Here is a 20,443-nt window from a genome sequence, read left to right as displayed (position 1 = left end):
CTTCCTCGTACTTCCTTCTGCAACAGCAGTAGGCAGAAGCCAGCAAGCGGCATTCAAATATCAGCTTAATTCAACACTCAGGAAGCAAAAAGGCACATTAGGCCAGGCAGGAGGGACACAGCTCCCCGGCAATAGGATCCTGCAGTTGCAAAGCTGAAGTGGCGTAACAGGCACAAGAACCCTCATGTTCATCCCAGTCGCCGCTCTGTCCATTTGCGGCACCCAAACAAAAGCTAATCCCTCTGAAAAAGATTAGTGAGAGAAAGTGGAGGACAAAAGCAGCAGCTTTTGTTGCTGGAAGTTTGAACAAGACAGCAGGACGTGCAGCTACCCTACAGCTGGGATGTACTGGCTAGACAAGGCAAGCACATGTACTCAGCAATGCTCTCTCTAATGGGAAGAACGTGTGTCTCAAACAGTTTTGCCAAACCAAAGCCTCTAATTAGCAGGAGAAATAAACAGTTTCAGCCCCGATTAAATTCTTAACTCTTCTTTATCACTTGTTTCATTTTACACAGGTAACATCCTTCTGCTCTTTGTAAAAAGAGGGTGTCTGCCCAGCATCACTTCCCTGTGCCCACACCCCTTCCACAAAATTTCAGGAGCAGACTTTCTGTCCCTTCAACAAAGTAGCTCTTGACAGCCATGCATAAGACACAGCACCATATAAATTCAGCATCACAACTGATGCTGCAGTATACAAGTACTTTTTTTTGGCTAAGGCATTAAAAGCCTGTTAAAGAAACAGCTGATAAGATTTTTATATATATGCAGAGCAAACAAGCGTGCAAATACTCTCTCAGATTTCCAAAAGAGATTTGAGGTCATATTCCTCCATTGTATCTTCAAAAAGAATGAGCCGCCAAGACTAAAGCCTGCAGCTCACCCTATCTAGGCACACTTTACCCTGCAATAAGCCAAACCTCTAGTTCATCAGGACTGCTGGATTCCAACGCGAGTGCAGCAGACTGAAAATCCTGCTGCAGCTTGACTGGAACTAGCTATATCTTTAACATAAGGTGAATGACACCGGCTTGACACAATGCACCAATGTTATGTTGATGGTGAATTCAAGCCACCATGCAATGCTTTTGCCTGTTGGGCTTTCAGTACGCCCCAGATTTCAGTGCTGACAGTTTGTGACTGTTTCCTGGAATTCAAACAGGGGAGATGCAAGAATTTCTTGCACTTTCAAAGGCAGCTCCCGATCCCCAAAGCAGCACATTTACCAGTTGCTCTTTCTGAAGCAGTCAACCTCCAAACAGCTGATGATGGTGGCACTGCTACTATCACCCTTATGTACAGCATTAACATCCTGCGCGGAAGAGCTCTCACAGCCATGTTTGTTTGCAGACTTGGGCATTTTACTTCCTTGAGCTGTAGTGACCAGAATTTCACAGCTACACACGTTTATTTTAAGAACAGTTTACACTCAGCACAGCAGCCACTGTGCTGCTTGTTTCTGCTCTGCTACTGTCCCAGTCCAAGGGACATCAGCTCAAGAACAAGCAGAGCAGGTCTGTACATAGATAAGCTATTAGGTGCAGCTCTTGGGGTAAGGAGAAGTAGGGATTCAAGGAAGAGCTGTCCCATTTGGACATAACATATCCAAGGCTGAGCAGGAGTGCCACAGCATATGTATGAGCCCACAAAGCCCAGCTTTGAGCAGGGAATAACACTGTTCCCTCTGTCTTCCAAAGGGTTCTTACGTCTGTGCCAGGTCTCCTGCTCTCCCTTATTCACACCCACAAGAAAGCAGCTGTGCTTGGTTATGTGTTGTATGCCATTCACCCTCGTCACTGTTATGATACTGTGTGGAAAACCTCAATGGACAGCCATAGGGACAAGATTACCATGTAACCCTGGAAGCAGTTTGCTCCTCCACAAGCAGAATGTCAGCATTGCTCAGCAGAAGAGGAAAGAAGAGGAAGAGGAAAGCAAATATAAATAACACAGTTCAAACTATTTCTATTTCTCCTCTAGTAGCAGGAAGGAAACGGCTTGTTCTGTCAAATTTGGCAAAGGAGAGAGCTGAAGAATGGAGTCCTGACAGCATACTGCTAATATCTTTGCTGCCAGCATCTCTCAAGAGAGCCTAGATACCCCATTAATACCAATTCAGACACCTGTTTCTCCTAGGATATGGAGAGAGACCGCCAAGCCACCCACACCCCAACATCGCCACATGCCTTAAGCAATGCAAGGTTGTCCTATACCTGCATTAAGCTGAGACAGGATCACTTAGGACAGTAACAAGGAAGTGTTTCCAGAGCCCCTTTGTGAACTCTTCAAATCATGACATACCTGTCCAAGTAGTTGACAATGTTGGGGTTTTTGTTTTCCCTCATCACAAGGATTTCATTAATAATCAGTTCTTTTTTGGGCTGCTGCTGCAAATTCATCTGTTTGATTGCAACCTGCAGTGAAGAAAGACCAAGTAAAGCATTATTACAGGAGTCCCCTAGAAACCTGCCAGTACCATTGCCAATTATTTTAGTCCCACATTCACGTGAAGCGGGAAAACACTATTTCATGAGAGGTTGCTCAGCCATTTAGTAACTCTGCAAGTTCCTGCAACCAGTCCATTTCCACACGTGCTGGAGGACACTTAATGCCAAAAAGGACAAGGGGAATTACTATTTTCATACTGGACCTTTATGTCACAGTTGGATAGCCATCTCCATCTACAGCTTCTTGGTAAGACATCCCCTTACTCTAGTATGGGCTGACATGTCAAAAACTTTTTTATTTTTTAAAGGATTCTTATTAATTTTATTTTGGATTGGATGTTTCTGGAAGTTTTTTGGTGTTTTTTTTCTGTTCCCATGCAAATTTCTGCTTCTAGAAATCAACAGCAGGGCAGCCAGGCATGGAGGGGTTAAATAACATAGCCTAAGCCTAGTACTTTGAGGTGGTAATTCTATTCCTTTCTGTCACAGCAAAACCTGGGGGAAGGAAGCACCGGTGTTTAGATAAAAGGCAAAAATAAGTGAATTGGATTCAGCTTTATCCCCAGTCATAACTGAAGGGCAATAGGGATGGATTTGTCAGTTGTAGCCCTTTGACTTAGTAGCTTTCTGCCTGCTTCAGGATACCTACTCTGCATGTACATATGCAGAAAGCAGAAGGGTGCAACATGTTTTTAACTCTTATGTTCAACTCTCCACACTACCAGTACTTTGTGAGAGCACCTGGCCCTCAGACAAGCCTTTAAATCTGTAAGACTACTCAGCACAGCAGGAGGCAGAAACACTTCCATAGATGTTACAACCCAACTGTATTTGGTACAATATTTAGGCAAAGGCAATGAAATGTAATTATGCCTTTACTAAACGGCTACTTGCAGAGAGAGAGGCCTAGGCGAATGGAGGGGAGCCAGTAACTCCAGCTCACAAAAGCAAGGATTAAAAGAAACAAGCCACAGAGTGCCAATATAGATGGATACAATTAGCATTTTGATAGTATAGCAGGGGAGACTATAGAAAAATCCCAACACATGAGAAGGCAAGAACAGACAAACACCATGCTGTTTTTCCACGGTATTTACAAGGGCTGCCAAAGAGTACTTAAAGAAGACAAAAACAAAACCCCCATGCTGCTCTTTGCACAAGACCAGAGAGGAGAATGAAAGATGAAGAGAGGGGAGGCATTTGATGCAGATAAAGAAATCCCAGACCAATACTGAGGGAGCTTCAGAGAGGCTCCTGTGCTTCCTCACTTCTGTTCAGAGGTAGACCCATGGTCCAAGTGCATACAGGGGCATTTGCCTTATCTAAGACTGTCCCATGCATTAGGATAAAAAATAAGCAGCTGTAGTTATACTAGATATCCACCATCAGTGAAAATCTTCAGTATTCTTAACCCTCTGAGGTGCCCAAGGCTCCTGTATAATACTAAGTAAAGGAGTTTCCTTCCAGTGCTTCCAAAATGTGTTGCCGTTTACTGAGCTTGAAGGATTGGTAGCAGCACGCTTCACAGGAAGGAACAGGTCAACAGCATGCCAAGGGTACAGGGATCCCAAATGCAAATTTAAAAATCCAGGGCCCAATCACACTACTGTAATGGGAATGATTTAAAAGTCTGTTGTAATAAAAGGGGTCAAATACGCACATGGGAGTCACCGAAGGGGTCCAGAAAGAAAGCAGAAAGCCATCAAAGGAGTTCTCTTCCTATACAATTTCTCATTGCTTCAAAATAAATGCAACGCCCTTTCCTCAGAGGCTGCAATTAAACTGTATTAGCTCTTCAGGAACTGAAGAAGAGGGTGAAGGAGTTTCAGCAAAAAGCACAGTTATGAAATTTACTGGTGGATAACCCTGACATTGTACAAATGCAAAGTAGACATGCATTGCTGAAGACTTCTATAAATATATTTGGAATAATGCATATACTTTGCTCTTTAAAAATCCTCCATCTAGCAGTAATGGTTTCCACAGATGCTGCATATCCATCACTACTAGTTTATTATGCATGCAAGCAACAGGCAGGGCACTTTTCAATATTCTGGGGAGGGAGGAGAAGACAGACATTCCTTGTGTCTCAATTCAAGGGCAGAAAGCAAGTGGGCAAAGGGTGGGAGAGGAACTATTTCTATGCAAGTCAACTAGTATAAGAGTAGGAAGCAAAGGAGCAGAGGGCATACAAAAGAGTTTAAATGGGGACAGGCAGGAATCTTGGGGATGAAGAGAGAAACTTCTACTGAGGAACTATCCAGTCTGAACGTTTGCTTCCAGCCTTTGTGGTCACAGAAAGATTCTTTACAAATATGAAATGATTCAGGATTCAAAACTTGGGAAATAATTTTTTCCAGTTCTCTGCTCAGACCACTCAACCATGCCTCATTAGTAAGGAAATAAATACCTCATTAAAAATAAGATGTCATGAACCCCTGAAAGACTGTCTTTATTTTGTAGCATCGACTTGAACTTTTAGGACACAATCCAAAACCCACTGCTGTGGTACTCTGGCAGCACTTACCTCCTGTCCTGTAGCTACATCCATTGCCGTGTAAACTGTACCTGAGGCTCTAAACAAAACAGTGAAAAGAAAAAAAACCACTTATTAGTGCCTCATAGCAAGACTGAGAGCGTAACACATGCCCCTTCCCACTTGTCTCTTTGAAGTGCTCTCAGTCCCATTCCTTTTCATGCAATAATTCCAGTGGTAGATGTCATCTGAAATATTTCTGGGCCAAGACTGCTGTTGGACCAGAAGCCAGAGAATTTATGGGGAACAAAGCTCCTAATACGGGACACTACGGTCATCCAAGCCCTTGCTGCTAAACCAGCAACACAGCACAGCTTGTAGGACTGTGAGTTGATCCCATCTAAACTGGCATGACTGCACTGCCCTGGCTTGCAGACTGCCCAACATCATTACAGAGCAGACAGGATCAGCAAAAGTAAATAAATGTGGCATTTGCAGTGAGGGAAACAGGAGTTCAAGCCTCAGCATGTGGAGCTGACAGCAGATCTCTTGGTGATTTGCGCTGATTTCCCTCACTACAGTCTCTCCACCAACCCCTATTTTCCCCCTACCCTGCTAAGAGGGGCACAACACCCGCATTGAGGAGACTTAATTCAGAAAGTAAATCTGTAATTTGAAGATTGTCTTGCATGCTGAAAATAAGCAGTTCCTTCCCTGCTTGCAGCTATATTTAGCAGCCCAATCATCTAATGACATATTTTCTTACATTAAAGCAAAGTCACACAAAAAACCCCAGTCCCTGTGACTCAAGACTTTGCCAGGAAAGGGAGAAGAGCTGGGGAGGAGGGGCTGTAGAACCCACCAGAACAACCAAAAACCCCCCAAAAATACGAAAAAAAAAAAGAAAACAGAAACCAACCAAACAAAATAAACTCTCCAAAGCATCACCAACAGCTTTTCCAGGAAACTAACTTAGCCTGGTTTCAGCACTTCCTTCTTAGCATAATGAAAGGTATAGGACAGAGAAGGAGTATATACTAACCCTTGTCCAATCTTCTCAAAACACGTGTACTTCTTTTTTGGATCGCCCACACTCACAATACTTCCTACAAAAGAAAAACCAAAACAAAACCAAACAAACCACAAACCAAGAGGATTTTATAAGTACTTTTTCATATAGCTGTAAGAACCAACTGTACTTTAAGAGCAGCCCCATGGCCACAGCAGGCTCTGCCCAGTCTTGTGAACCACTTGCCAGAAATCCAGATACACAGGAACACCAAGGAAGTCCTCAGCTATTTACACATATACCAGCCGTGACATTCCCCTCTCACAGGTATTTCCCCTCAGAAATGGTGGAACACAGACATTTAGCATGTTTAATCTTCACTAGCAGCCGGTGACTGCACACTGCTAGGCACAGGATAGGTATACACAGACCTCACACATGTAAATACAATTATGTGCTGGAAACCTGCAACTTAAAGTCACACCCAGCTTCAACACACTGGATGTTCTAAGGTGCCCTCGCACTGCAACGTCCTCTGAATTTGGAGGCCAGGGCCTCATGCATCTTAGAGACAACAGCCTGTTGCAAATCTAGCCAAAGATTTACACCACGATGATTCCTGGCAGAACAGAAATAATTTACGATGTTTCCGTATCAGCAGGACTGTAGCCATTACTGACCCAATGACTGGGTTGCAAGACTCAAGGGGGAAGCTGGAGAGACCCTTCAGAGCCAAATCTCCCCTGGCCCGGCCTGGGCAATGCTCAGCTGCTCTTCTAGGAACCCAACAGCCAGTGCAGGTTTTAGCAGCAGTTGCCACGCGACTGCAGCATTGCTCTGGTTTTGGAGAGCAACCCGAGGCAATCTCAGCTGATTCTCCCCTAATGTGGCTGTTCAGCCAGAAGAAAGTGTATTACTGCGTCCCTCGGAGGGAAAAGCACTTTGCCTGGTGTTCTGCAACACAGGACCGTGAGGGGCCGCTCAGGCTCAAGGCAGATTTGGTATCCCTGAGGAACACAATATTTTCTGTGCGAGGGGAAGGAGCTCAGCGCAAGGGCAGGCGGTTGGCAGGCTGCATAGATGAGCTGGAGTCCTGCGAATTGTGTGGCGGGTTGCCAAGGGGTAAAACGGAGAAGCTGACAAAAGGAACATCACTGAAACTCAACACTCCTTGCAAACGTTAACTGGTATTGGTAACACCCCTATGGCAGGCAGGAATTGCACCCTTTTTAGGCTGAAGAAATCAGAGCCAACAATTCCTAGAGCTCAGCTGGGAGCAAGTCTCCTCTCTGACAACACCAGGGTGGCGAACAGGATCAAGGGATGCAGAGCTGCATCTGAGTTGGTGCTTGCAAGTCACTCGAGCTGCCAACATATGGTGGTGCTTTCACAGGGGTCTAGGGCTGAGCCTAAACAGATGTATATTGGCAAAGAAATCCAGTAGCAAGCAGAGTAAGAGGAGGCTATTTTCAGACGCCACTGGAGAGCAGCCAAACCCACAGGGTTTAGGGCAGACAGAGGTAAAGGAAGGGAATATGGCCCATGTTTGGAGAGGAGGGCGGGAAGAGAAATCTGACTATATAAACTCCACTGTAAAATTATGGAAGCAGTGCTGTCAGCCCCAAGGATTCCTGAACAAATGTTCATAAACCTTCCCTCAAAGCCTAATGCAGGCTACAAGTTCAGACTGCAAGACAGGGAAACGTTTCCCCATGGCAGTGACAGGACAGTGCTGCAGTGACAAGAGGCAGTTGCCAATCTTGCCCTGTTTAACGCTCTCATCTATAAAATGGGGTAAAGTTTCCTACCTCCCAAAAATCCAGGCGAGGATTCATTAATGTTTGCACCAATGCTGTGTTAATGCTAAGAGGTGGAGATTTATCAGCTTCCTTTCAACCTTTGCACATCTTCAGTATGTGTAAATATATATATGCTTTAAGATTTTAGTCATCTTATTCACATGTCAAACCAAAACATGAAAGGGTTGCATGTCTTTCTTTACACAAGTACAACTCCACTGCCTTCAGTGGAAAAAGATCAGTTTACAACAGGATTAAACTTCATTGCATATTTCTGACTAGCCCACATCTAGAAGCTGACACCTAACTGCGGCCACTGAACTTCACACACCCATATATTATAACGAAACCCCTCAATGCTGAAGAATCGTTTCAGCACTGAATGCTACTTGCTGGAGCAAGCAAGGTGTCAGAAGGCACATCTGCCACCCGACACTCCTAAGAGCGGCACTTCCATTTCTCTTCATTACAGAAGTGAGTGTATTTGTATTAGAATAGCACCTTCTTCCTGCCACAGTCCCTGCTTGCCTTACCTAGTCACAAAAATGGCTTGAATCCTTAACGATACAAAGGTCCTGCTAATTAAGTGAGTGAAGCTGCCCTTTTGAAACAATGGGTATGAGTTTTCCAATAGCAAGCAGTTACAGTTAAGATGCCATCAATTCAATTTAGGCTTTATTCAGAGGAATGAGGTGCCCAGATGCCATTCTAATTTTTTTTTTTTTTTAAGTTATACCCTCAGATTAAATTTTCCTTCATCTAGCTATTAATCTTTGCTTCATAAAATACTGACCTTTAGGGGTATACCCTTAACCGAGGAGACCAGCCTGACCATAGGGGTGCTAATACAATTTACTTAACTGACAAGCAACGTATGTACATAATTAATACAGGATTAGTAGTTCTAAGAATTAGAAATGCTCTACCCTAATAAAAACTGGCCCAGGCTGAGGATAACAATCAGCTGCACAGAAGAGCTGGTTCAGCTGTTGGATATGCCACAGCACAACCCAACAATACCAGGCAGCAGAGGAGCACTTTAGAAGAACCATGAACTGAAGGTGGGACAGTTAAAGACACTAGGACACAACAAAGAGACATGTTTCTCAGAAAAAACTACTAATTTGGGTACCCACAATGTCACGGCACTTAAAAATAACCAAGTCACTTTACATCACGGTATCGCGCAAGGTGAACTTGGGGATACATTAATTTTCTCTCCATCTTTTAGACACAGTAGGGAGCTCTGCTCACCTTACATCTAACATTTCAATATAATCATCCATGCTCCAGAGCCACAGAATATCAAGATGTGGAACAATCTCAGACTTCTTAGTTAAGTAGATGTTAGTTATTCAGTGCTTGTTTTCCAGAGCCTGAGGATCTGTAACTCCCCAGGGACTTCAGTTGGCATCACAGGTGCTCAGCTTACATTTATGCTCCCGCTCTTACATCTGCCCCCAATTTTGGCACACAGTCACAATGCAATGACTTCAGTAAGGGATCTCAAAATGGGAATGTCAAAACATTTCAGCTTATTAAGATTTTGAAAAATCAACACAGCAGGTCCAGGAATTAAAATTTAAAAAAAAAAAAAAAAAAAAAGGGGACATACTTAATTTTTCCAAGATCTCTTCATCTGACATTTTTGGCTTTTTCTTTTGTTTCTCTGTGTTCCTGACCAGCATGTCAGGCACTGTTGTGCTGTTTTCCGAGGGAGAAGAAATAGGAGAGGTCGCCACATCTCTGGTAGGTGGAGGAAGGGGTTCTATCACAGAGCGGGTGTATATCTAATTTTGTTGAGAAAAACATACATATTAATACAAATCAGACGAAGACTCAAACACTTCTATTCATCGTGTTATTGTTCTTGTTGCTGTCAGGGATGCATTTCTATAGCTACTTTGTTAACAGCTAAAGTCACTAAGCAAGGAGTCTCTTCCCCCCTGAGCTAGGCAGGTGACAATACGAAGGTGCTCTGCCAGAAGGAATGGCTCCCACCTCCACCCTCCCGCTCCCAAGAAGGGTTCAGCACCATGCCATGCAGCATGGATGAGGAGCCACGGTCAAGACCCAACCGTGACCGCAGCTGCAGGGCCTGAAGGAAGTATTTCTGCTCACAGATTTTGTGTGTTCAGGTCGTGGAGCTATCACAGGGGGTGGAGCTGCATCATCTTCATCATCTTCATCTTCAGACACTGAGGGCACTGCAGGGGTCTCGGAGACAGCCTTCACATTCTGCATGTGGTTACACAAATAGCAAAAAGAAAAACCCAATCGCTTGTTATAAACAAAATCACAAACACTGGATTAAGGTCCTAACAGAAACTGCATTGAAGCAAGCGCAGAAAAATAATAATCAGAACAGGCTAGTGAGTTACAGTATCTGAAAAATTCAAACTCCAAAGATCCTGAGCCTTTGTGGGAAATGGATGGGCAGTCCAGCACTGCCTGACCCAACTGTTCAGGCAGAGCTTGTCATCTGTCTGTGTGATGGCGATCCTCTTCCCAAGGACTTGAGACTCTCTCACTGCCTTCTCAACACCCACATGGCAGACCTGGGGACAACATCTGGGTTTGGAAATATCTGTCCCTGTTTATGTTGCCTCTTTTGTTTTGCTGCTTGCTTCAAACCCCGATCATGCAGATTGGAGATTTCAGTCTTCAAATGTTTTAATTTGCATCAAAATCTTAATGCTTCCTCTAGAAGCTGGGAGGTGAAGTTAACATCAAGTTAACAATATTGTTAACAAGTTAACAATAACTTTGGTATTGTGACTGAGAACTAAGTAATGAGAGATTTTGGAAGCAGAATATGGTAAAATCTTTTAGAAAGAAATTTTAAAAGGGATTTGAAAAGAAAATTTTATGAAAAATAGGAACAATGATTTTTTTTTAAAGAAGTTTTATAAGTGGTTAAAAAATTATCTGGAATTTTTTGCAATACTTTGATTAGAAATGAAAGTCACTTAAACTTTTAAATTTGAAACTATATTTAAAGTTCATAGCATCCTTTACGCTACAAACATTTCAAAATAAACTTGGTGAGATCCTCATCCCACTAGACCACTTCTGCTTGTGCATCATCAGTTCCCTAAGAGTGGCAGGGGAAAAAGTATTAAAACAAAGTTCTCTCTGAAAGAGGGGGAAAACAATGTAGTATTTCACTGAACCTAAACCACTTGTAAGTCCTGACATATCCTGACATATAATTGCTAAAGGGCACTTGACATAACACAAAAACTTAGCCTATTAAAAGCAACAAGAAAAAACACCTATGTACTGGGAATTTCCTGAATACCCCCAAAATTAAAGGTTACCCAGTGTCTTCCAAAAACATCAGGCTATCTCAGTAGACTGGTAACTACTGCTTTTTTCAGGATTTACTTGAAAATCCAACAGCCTCAGATATTCTGAACTCCTGAGGATTGATGTACAATGACATGTAATAATGAACAATGGCAGAAACAGTCTCCTTTTCTTTTCGCAGAGAATCCTAAATGGTCAGATCTGAATACGCTGCCTCCAGAAGGGAGCAGAACAAGCCAACTCTAGATAATGGCATAGCAGTGAGAAATGAGAGATGAGGGAATTATGGGTTTTTATGAATCATCTTCAACTGAAAGTTTTGTTTCTTCCATCTCACGTGCACATACAGAAACGTATCGTGTCTTCTAACAAAGCAAACAGGAGTGGTGCCTGCCCTGGTAAGGACAGAGTAAAGGTCAAGCAGAGAGGAGGAGAACCTTTTATTTCTTTTTCTGCTGGAGATTAGTTTGGTTAATCAACACTAATCAACATTAGTTTTGGTCAACCAGAGCTTGCAGGTTAGTATTTAAACTTTGTTATACCACAAATGTTTATAGAGACATATAAAACCTGAAAGTGGAGCAGTTATCAAATTCTAGGCACAGGAACAGATCAACTTCTACGAAAACAGAACTATTTCTATTCATTAATTCACTAATTTCTATTCACTAATTCACTATTCGCTAATAAAAGCTACTTCTGCCTACTTGATTCTCCCCCAGTTGAAAAAAAGAAGTGAAAGGAGCACGCCTGTTTTTATAAACATGTATTCACTATACAAATATATATAGTTCAGATTTTAAAACACTAAGCGAACTCAAACTTTACATGTATTTAACTACTTTATGCAAGTTTTTAAATCCCCACACTCGAGACAAAATGTGAATATAAGGCTTACCAATGTATTTGATGAATTGTAATCCTCTGCCAATTTATCTGAAAGAGACAGATAGTAATGCTGTTATAAATGAGTTGTAAATGCAGCAGCAGTGGGGAGAGGAGAAAGGCACAAGCTCCCTTCAGAAGGGGTAGGAAAAAAGGCGGCTCCCAAACCTAGGCATTACCTTCAGCTCCCCAGAACAAGCTGACAGTTGGCAGATAGGGGAACAGAGGTTAAAAAATTCTGCAGATAAATGCAGGGGCCCCAAATCCCTGCTGCAGGAGGGTGGAACTTCCTAGAGCAACACCTGAATGAATACTGTCCTCCACCCATTTACACAAAACTTTTTCAATGGGCTAAATCACCAGCAGAGGCACTGCAGCTAGCCCAAGACCTGCAAGATGTTCAGTGTCAGACACCTAAACTTCCTGGAATAGCAACAGAGGACCCCACCAGTCATCTGGTAGGCTTCTTGTTTGACTGTCCAGGCACATATGGGGAAGATTTGTGCTTTTATTCCTGCCTGGAGCCTTCCTAATTAATACCAGTTCTGATGACATGGCTCTATCCTCTTAAAAAGAACCAAAGCAGGGATTAATATTTAGAAAGGAAAGGAGTTAAGAGTTGAAAGGGAAAAAGAGTGGTGGTTGCAGGAGTCCTCCAGTGGGCAGATAATCCATACAAAGAAGGCACAAAACCTTGGCAGCTTTGATTTTCAGAGGAATCCAGCCAGCAGTTATCAAGCACCTAGCAGCTGAGGCATATTCCTCCTTCACGGCACATGGGAGCAGAGAGACCCTCATCCCAAGCATGCACGAAACAGCATGCACACCCATGCTGGAAACTGAAATTGGTGCAAAATTTAGCTGCCTGTTTTCTCCAGGGATTTTCATCACTGGGAACCCAACAACAACCCTCTGGGATCTGCCTTCCAGATGCTGGCTGTAAGCTTCAGAAAACCTGTGTGGTTTTGGGATTTAGCCAGTTGATCAACCTTCTCTTTTGCAGCTATGCTGGGCATCAGGATTAAAAGAACAGCATTTCAGAGGAAGTGGGGAGCTTGAGCAGCCAGAGAATGTCATTCACACTTTCCTTGAAAAGACAGATCTACTTGTTGATTAAACGAAAGAAACTGCACATGCAGTGACTGATGGAAAGTTGGACAAAGCAGCCATACAAGACGATCACCGTGTACCTGTGAAACTCATGTACTTCTGGCTGTTGGAGATCTTCTTCGAGTTGTAAAACTCCAACACGTCCAGCACTGCCTGGGGGTTCTTCTTCTGCTCTGACTTGGTGATGTTGGAAGTCTGCAGTAAACGCGCCCATTGCTCCGGCATTCCCTGTGGGGAGATGTACCTCGTTAGCTCACAGTCAGCCCAACGTGGTTCACAGCACACACACCTGCCACCACAGTTCTACCACAGTTTCTGGGGTTACTCAGAGCTGTGAGGGAAATAGGGAGAAAAGAGGAGAGGAAACGAAAAGAGGCAGTGGATCGATACCTTCCCTAGCCACCGTCTGCGTTACAAGTCACACGTTCCTTACACAGACATGCAAATACCACTCTGCTCACAGGGCTCTGGGAGAGTCCCAGGTCCTTTGAAGACCAAAACTCAAAAGACAGAAAGGAGCAGACCGAAATGCTGCAGTTCAGCAAGAGCCTCAAGGAGAAAAAAAAAAAAAAACAAACCAAAAAAACCCCAACTTTATGCACAGGTATACACATATTTACATATATCCAAGAAAGACTATAGAAGGAACATACACTGTATAGCATCTGGGACAATGAACATGCAACATTCACTTGGGTCTTCTTGTAGCACTACAGTTCTTTGATAACAGTGGTTTGGTGCCTATTGTAACCAGAGCTGGGAAAGCAGATACGTTAACCTCACATACAAAGCTCAGAATTTCATTACAGGGACATCATTTCAGCCAGAAAATAAATACACCTGAAGTACAACCTGACTTGTGCCTTTCACCACCAGCAAGAATAACAGTTTGTACGGATGAAGTGGCAAGTGAGCAGGATCTTTTATCAATGAAGTTACCCTCTGTTCAAAAGGGTGGCTGGATACACCACTCAGGTAATGCCCTACTGGTACATCCAGGTTAACTTGGGCAAATCTAGATGCTGACATGCAAAACACAACTACACAACTGTGCACGCAATTCAGGCTAGGAGAGCAAAGTCCCTGAAAAAGAAGCATAAAGACAGACAAGACCAGCTTGCTCACAAACAGCTTCTACTGTTATTAAATACTACCTCATAATCAAATTAAGAAGAATAATATGATGAAATACAACCCCGTCTTCCTATTATTTTGTATGTCCATTAGAAAAACGCATAAAAGCATCTGCTATTTAGCCTTAGGACAGCACATACACATTCTGTCATAAATAGTTATGCACGGTTGTGTCTCCCCTAAAGGGGAACACTCAGAGCCCTATTTGGCGGACACAGACTGTGCTGTAGACCTAATCCAGCTCTAGAAGGGGGGGGGGAGTGGAAGGGAGGAGAGATATACCATGTTTTGCTGTCCACACCAGCCAAAAAAACAGGAAAGGAAAAGTTTGCTGGCAGCCTGGGCTCCTGGGATGTGCCAAGTTTGACAAACAGTCTCTCAGTGGGAATTAGTGGGTAACCTCTGCAGATGTGTTTGAAAGGAGATCAAACTAGATGATGGTAATAGCCTTTCCAGCATTACTATATAAAAGATTAATGGGTCCTGGCTCCTCCTAGCAATAAGCCAAACCACATAGTTCTCTTTTCCTCCAGATTCACTTACTGTGAATTCTCCTGTGACTGCATCAAACCCCACATGAATCGTATGTTCAAAGTCTGAAGGGAGGGAGATCTCCGGCCGTTCTTTCTCTTTCTTTTTATTGGCTAGAAGAGACAACAACAACAACAAAAGAATCCATAAATCCATCAAGAATTAAATTCTCCCCAATAGCTTCCAATTTACCTACCCAACCACACCTCCCTTTTGCTAGCTATAGGCTTTCTATCTGGGGCAGACAAACAGCAAGTTTAAAAAATTTGTTACCTCGCTTAAGAGCGGCCACAGTGAGTTGACAACAAAAATCAAAGTCCTGTAACACAGGACAAGCATAAGACAAGGAAACTGATATTTTGGGTATGTCAAGTATCAACTGGTAGCACAAGAGCTATTTACCTAAAATATTCACTTAAACTTATACAGGTCAGAGTCAAAAGCACTACAGTGGCAGTAAGTTGGAGCCATGCAGTCTTGAACACATTTTTTTATTCACTGTTTTAAGTGACTTTTAAAAAAATATTATGTGGCTGTTATATATACATTCGCTTCTCATATTTAGACAGGGACAAAATCAACTACAAATACTGCTTATAAATTGCTTCCTTCATCCTACATCCTCAAAACAGTTTATGAAGAAAACCAACTATAACATGTGTGCTTCTGCTACAAAATCTTATATAAGCAAAACCATTCCTATTTTCCTGCTCACAAAATGAACTAAACGTGGTTTTAATAACAAGCTTTGAAGACACAGAGCAAGAGGGCAGAATCTGGCAGGTGAGGAGCAGAAGTCATGAAGAAACAGGAAAGCAAATAAATCAAAGCAGATGCATCCTGCAAATTTTGAAGCCAGGTCTTCAAACAAGATTATCATTATGCCTTGGATTAAGTTCATCCATATTCACAATGCACTAAGGACTCCACCTTCCTTTTAATATTTACTGTATTCACGAAATTGAGATCAGTTTAAGGAAGAACCATGTTCCACTCGGATTTGCTGCTGCTTGCAGTTATAAAATAAGCAGATCCAGGAGAAGGTGACTAAACTACTTATGTTTCCCAGCTGCATCCTTTTGTATCTAAAACCAAAGAGAATTTGTTTCGTGGCTGACATTCCCCGGTGCATTTCTGGCAACATGAATGCCAAACCCAAGTATTTCAGAAACCTGTGAGGCTAACGCTCAGTATTGCAATTATTTAAGACACTGCTGGTGGTTAGTTGCGTAGAGATGGTCAGACCTTCCCCTAAAGGACCGAGTCCTGTGTCCTTCAGTGCCAGCTCTGGCACTGTTCTCTGCGTCATTACAGAGTTACTGTTGCACAGAGTAATTTTGGAGAAAGAAAAGGATCAGATGCTCCATTTGGGACATGAAGATGGAACAGATTGTTTTCGATCCCTCTTTCAAACAAAGGGGATGGGGGAAGCTGAATTGCAGAAGAGTGACGGAGTTGCCAAGGGGAAAGAGGAGAGAAAGCTGCCATGCTGGAGGAGCCATCGCAGAGGGGGGAGCTAGAAGGAGACAGCAGCAGCTGCTGGTTAGCAGATGGTGAGCATCTGCAGCACGGAAGGCTGACAAAGAAGGAACAAGCAGCTGCATCCAGCAGGTATACAGAAAAAGCTGCAAGTATTAGCGGTGGATGGAAAGCAAGAGGAAAAGAGATGCAGAGCGAGCTACCAGAGGCACCGTATTCTATAGGCCTGTCTACAGGATCAGTCCATTTCTCCAAGCCAAAGAGTAGGGTGTCAGCTCAGCCTAGAAGCCCATCACCCAGGTGAGGAAGAAGAGGGCAACTGCACTGGCACCACTGTGCAGGAGTGCTGCACGGGTGATGCACACCCACACACGGGGTCCAGGACGACTGCCACAGTAGATCTGAACATATCCCTAAAAAACCTAAAGGGTATTAAGTTGCTCTCCAGATGTTAATACAAGTGATTGAAGTGGGTTTTTTTATTTCTACATTCAGACAGCCTGAGCTCCCTGCCACACACCCAAATCCCAACAACCTTCTCTGCAACCAACCATTCCAGTATCCATTCAAGCAGCAAACTGAGATGACTGCTGACTGCTAACTTAGCCAAAGCAGGAGACGATGGCCTGAACGAGCCTCAGCTACACAGAGCAGCAAAAACAGTTCTGGAGGGACTGATTAAATAACGTAATGGCCTCCTCTGTCACGTCAACTCTCCAGCTCTCTGTTCATGTTCAACACAGGTAGAGTTTCAGTATGGCTACACTGCAATATAGAAACAGGACGAGATTTTTCTGCATTTATGGCTTATGTTGTTTTCGTACTCCCGAAGCAGTTCACGTTCTCCCAGTTATCTTAGTTGCCTGCAACCACTTCCTACAGCTTCTCAGCTCTTTGCATTTTCCCTGACTCTCAACAACTCTCTGGGACAGCTACCATAAACTCACAGTAAAATCACTTTGCCTTTGCAGTAACATTACAGCGGGTGAAACCGTAATTGCTCTGTACACTTTTTAAAATCTGCCTGCCTGCCACACTCAGGGTTTTATAGCGCCCAGACTGCTTTCACCATCATGTGAACACACATGAAGCTGGCACATGAATTCAGAGATCTTCCTCCAGCAGTCTGAGGACAATGAACTTCAGAAGCTTTTGATCCAAAATCTGACAGATCTAAAAGCCTAAACATAATAAACCATTAATAACATAATTGCTTTTTGTAGCAGATATTTATGTCATAACAGGAGGCATAAGACAAAAAGAACTAGAGACGGGCACTCCCAATCTTGCTAAACACTTAATCCCCATCTACAAAGATTATATTATCCTTGCAATGAGTCAAAAAGCCTTGAAGAATCTTAAATCAAAAAGATAAATAAGAGGGAAATCATATCTTAGATTAAGAAGGCCTACCTACCACCAAGTGCTTTATTCCCACAAACACCTTACCACCTTCTCATTCAAAACCTTACGCATTTGACGCTGTTACAAGAGCCACCCATAAAGTTTCCTCTGGCAACTTGAGCTGCAACTAGGAAGCACGATGTCCCACTGTGAAGTAAGCCCATGAGCCCATCCTGAAGCATACAGAGGTGAGAAAGGTCTTCTCCACCAGTAAGATTGAGTAAAACGCTCCCCCCGTCACCACGGAAAGGGCTCCCGGCCACTGCAAACTGTCACCTTGTAGGTAAAAAAACCCTGCCTCTGTGCGAAGCTGCAGCTGAGCTCAGCAAAGCTCAGAGGAGCTAAATAGGCCACATTCAAGCCAAATTCATACCCTCAGCTAGGACAGTGAAGAGCCCTGAGCCCAAGAAACTTCACAAGTGCTGTTGAAAGCAACAAGTCATGAAAGTTCTGCATCCATTTGGCTTGGACCCACCCAGTATTAAGCTGACAGGTTTTTTAAATACCAGTTTTGGGGTTTAGGCTGGGACAGAGGAAATCAGGACTATAAATTATATCCTAAATTTTGCAGGCAGAGCACAACACCTCCAGAGCAGCCCGGCAAGGGGACATAGCTCAACGGAAGTGTGCAAACATGTACGAGGCTCAGGATTTAAGCCCCGTGTGTCCTTTACACCATGGCTCTGTTCACACACAGGGGTAGCGCAATGCAAAAGACCGTTTCCAAAGTGCCTTCAGCTAGAACTGCCCTTCTTGACCCAGCAACCTATAAAACATGCCCTCAAGATGTCCCCCTTTGTTGGCCTCCCCTCTGATCTGGGCCCACAAGCTCTCAACAGGTCTGTCACCTGCTCCACAGCAGGACTCCGTGTGTTTGAGCTGTACCTTTGCATAAAGCACAACCCCTTCACCATCTTTCCCACCCATCCTTCGTAAAGTGCCTGCTTTGGTACTGTTCCCTGCCCAGAGGAAAGACCTACCACTTTTCTGAAGGGATTGACAGCATCAACTTCAGCAGCTCTCAGGCTACAGCATAAAAGCCCATGTCCATATTTACTGGCAAAATTAACCGCCAAGCATTTCAGATCTTTGCAGGCTCTTTGCAACCCCAGCAGAGGTTAAGCACAACTTACTGGCTTCCCTGGGTAAGGATCACCTGGATTTGCCCAAAATTACATTCCTCTAACTGAATGGAAACCAACTCCCAGTGTAGTCCAGCCAAACTAAAAAACAACACCCAAATTATTTCAGGCACAAACCAAAGAGACTGTCTGAATACCTGGGAATTTCATTAACATTTAAGAAGCAGGAGGCATGGGGAATTTAATTGTCATCATGAGATTAGAAGTTTTCATAAGATGAAAATCAATCAATCTATCTGAAGTGAAGGTGACAGTGTTAAAGGTATTTTTTGCTCGACAGGAATAAGAGGACAGAAGCAACCATTGTCTTTTGGGCAGGTGTATCGCAACAGAAGGCTCTGTTGGGCTTGGCTAAACAAAAATCTCTCATGCCTCGAAGCATCTGCCATGTTGGCCAATCTTCAGTAAACGCAGGCATCTTCAAATCAGTGGCAGCCTGTCTGCTGATTTTACCTGAATCATTCACTTTTGCAGCTCTCCTTTAAAATCCAGTTCAAACTAGCATTTCAGGTTGTATTTCTTTTACTTTCTTATAAATTTCAGGTGATTTCTTTGTCTCTGCAACTGCTAAGCCTAGAGATTTAAAAAACCCACTCCCTTAAGTAAGCAGACACAAAAATCCTGCAGCAATTTAGAATTAATACCCATAATGGCAAGTTCTAACCAAGATCTGGCAAACTTTTAACATGGAGTTCATGGGTTTCTGGATTGCAGAATTAAAAATCCATGTTTGTAAGACAATCCAAAGTTGTCGAAGGTATCATATATAATAACAATGAACCCGGCAATATTTTGTAGAAAATGAACCTAGATCTTGCTTATTTAAATTAGCAGAAGTATCACTCCGATTAGACTTTTCGCTAACAAAAATTAAGGAGGCAGCCTCCCTCCCAAAGCCCAGGAAGTTGAGGATACCTAGGCTTGACTTTAGTTATCCAGTGTCCAGTTACCACTGCAATGCAAACTCTACAAAAAGCTCATGTATTAGAAAGAGGAACTCAAAAAAAATAGGTCAGATATAAAAAGAAACCAGCTCATATTAGGGGATGGAGATTTTTTTTTTCCTTACATCACTTTAAAAACCTCTCTCTCATATGAATCTTTTGAAATATCCTGATCTTAAAAATTGGAATTTCATGTACAGTTCACAGTTCCTATCTCCATTTCCATCTGTTACAGTCCCTACAACAGGGGAAAACTCCTTCAGTTCTCCAGAAATGTGCAAGAATTTGCAGTAACAGATTATTCTTAACAGCAAGTAGACAATGCCTGACCCAAACACTAGAACAGAGCAAGTGACCATGCAGTAACATATGACCGGCCTGGCAGGAGATGGCCTGTTAGTCATGCTTAACTCAAATTATCTGCTGCTTAAAACAACAAACAGGCAAAAGACCTCCCCGCACTCCCTACCAAAGGAATTGCCAATGCCAGCTTTAAATGGCCAGCTTGTAATTGGTACAAAAATTTATGTTTTTCAAGACCATTAAGGACAAGTCAGGCTGGGAAGTGACAGAGCTACTCCCAGTATCCAGGGACATTGTACTCATCATTTAAGGGGGGGGAGGAAGGCACAAAACAGAGTAAGTGGGATGGATTAAATGCGGCAGGATTAATCATTAGAAAAAACAGATCTACAGCCTTCACCTTATGTATAAAGTGTATAAAATGACCAAGACAGTTGTGCAGGAAACACACACACACATCATTTTCTA

General features: G+C 43.1%; 1 protein-coding gene across 1 annotated transcript in view; it reads right to left on the bottom strand.

The window, feature by feature from the left end:
* Positions 1-20,443, bottom strand: part of PAK1 (p21 (RAC1) activated kinase 1) — a 46,003-nt gene that overhangs the window by 10,158 nt on the left and 15,402 nt on the right. Inside the window, exons 3-10 of the mRNA XM_075727577.1 lie at positions 14,716-14,816; positions 13,119-13,266; positions 11,942-11,979; positions 9,856-9,972; positions 9,350-9,524; positions 5,969-6,032; positions 4,978-5,026; positions 2,305-2,417 (exon numbers count right to left, since the gene is read on the bottom strand). Coding sequence (XP_075583692.1) covers positions 2,305-2,417; positions 4,978-5,026; positions 5,969-6,032; positions 9,350-9,524; positions 9,856-9,972; positions 11,942-11,979; positions 13,119-13,266; positions 14,716-14,816 — 805 coding nt within the window. The remainder of the gene's footprint in view (positions 1-2,304; positions 2,418-4,977; positions 5,027-5,968; positions 6,033-9,349; positions 9,525-9,855; positions 9,973-11,941; positions 11,980-13,118; positions 13,267-14,715; positions 14,817-20,443) is intronic.

Source organism: Pelecanus crispus, chromosome 1 (genome assembly GCF_030463565.1).
Source record: "Pelecanus crispus isolate bPelCri1 chromosome 1, bPelCri1.pri, whole genome shotgun sequence".
In the NCBI taxonomy this organism is placed as follows: Eukaryota; Metazoa; Chordata; class Aves; order Pelecaniformes; family Pelecanidae; genus Pelecanus; species Pelecanus crispus.
This window is presented reverse-complemented; position numbering and strand designations above follow the sequence as displayed.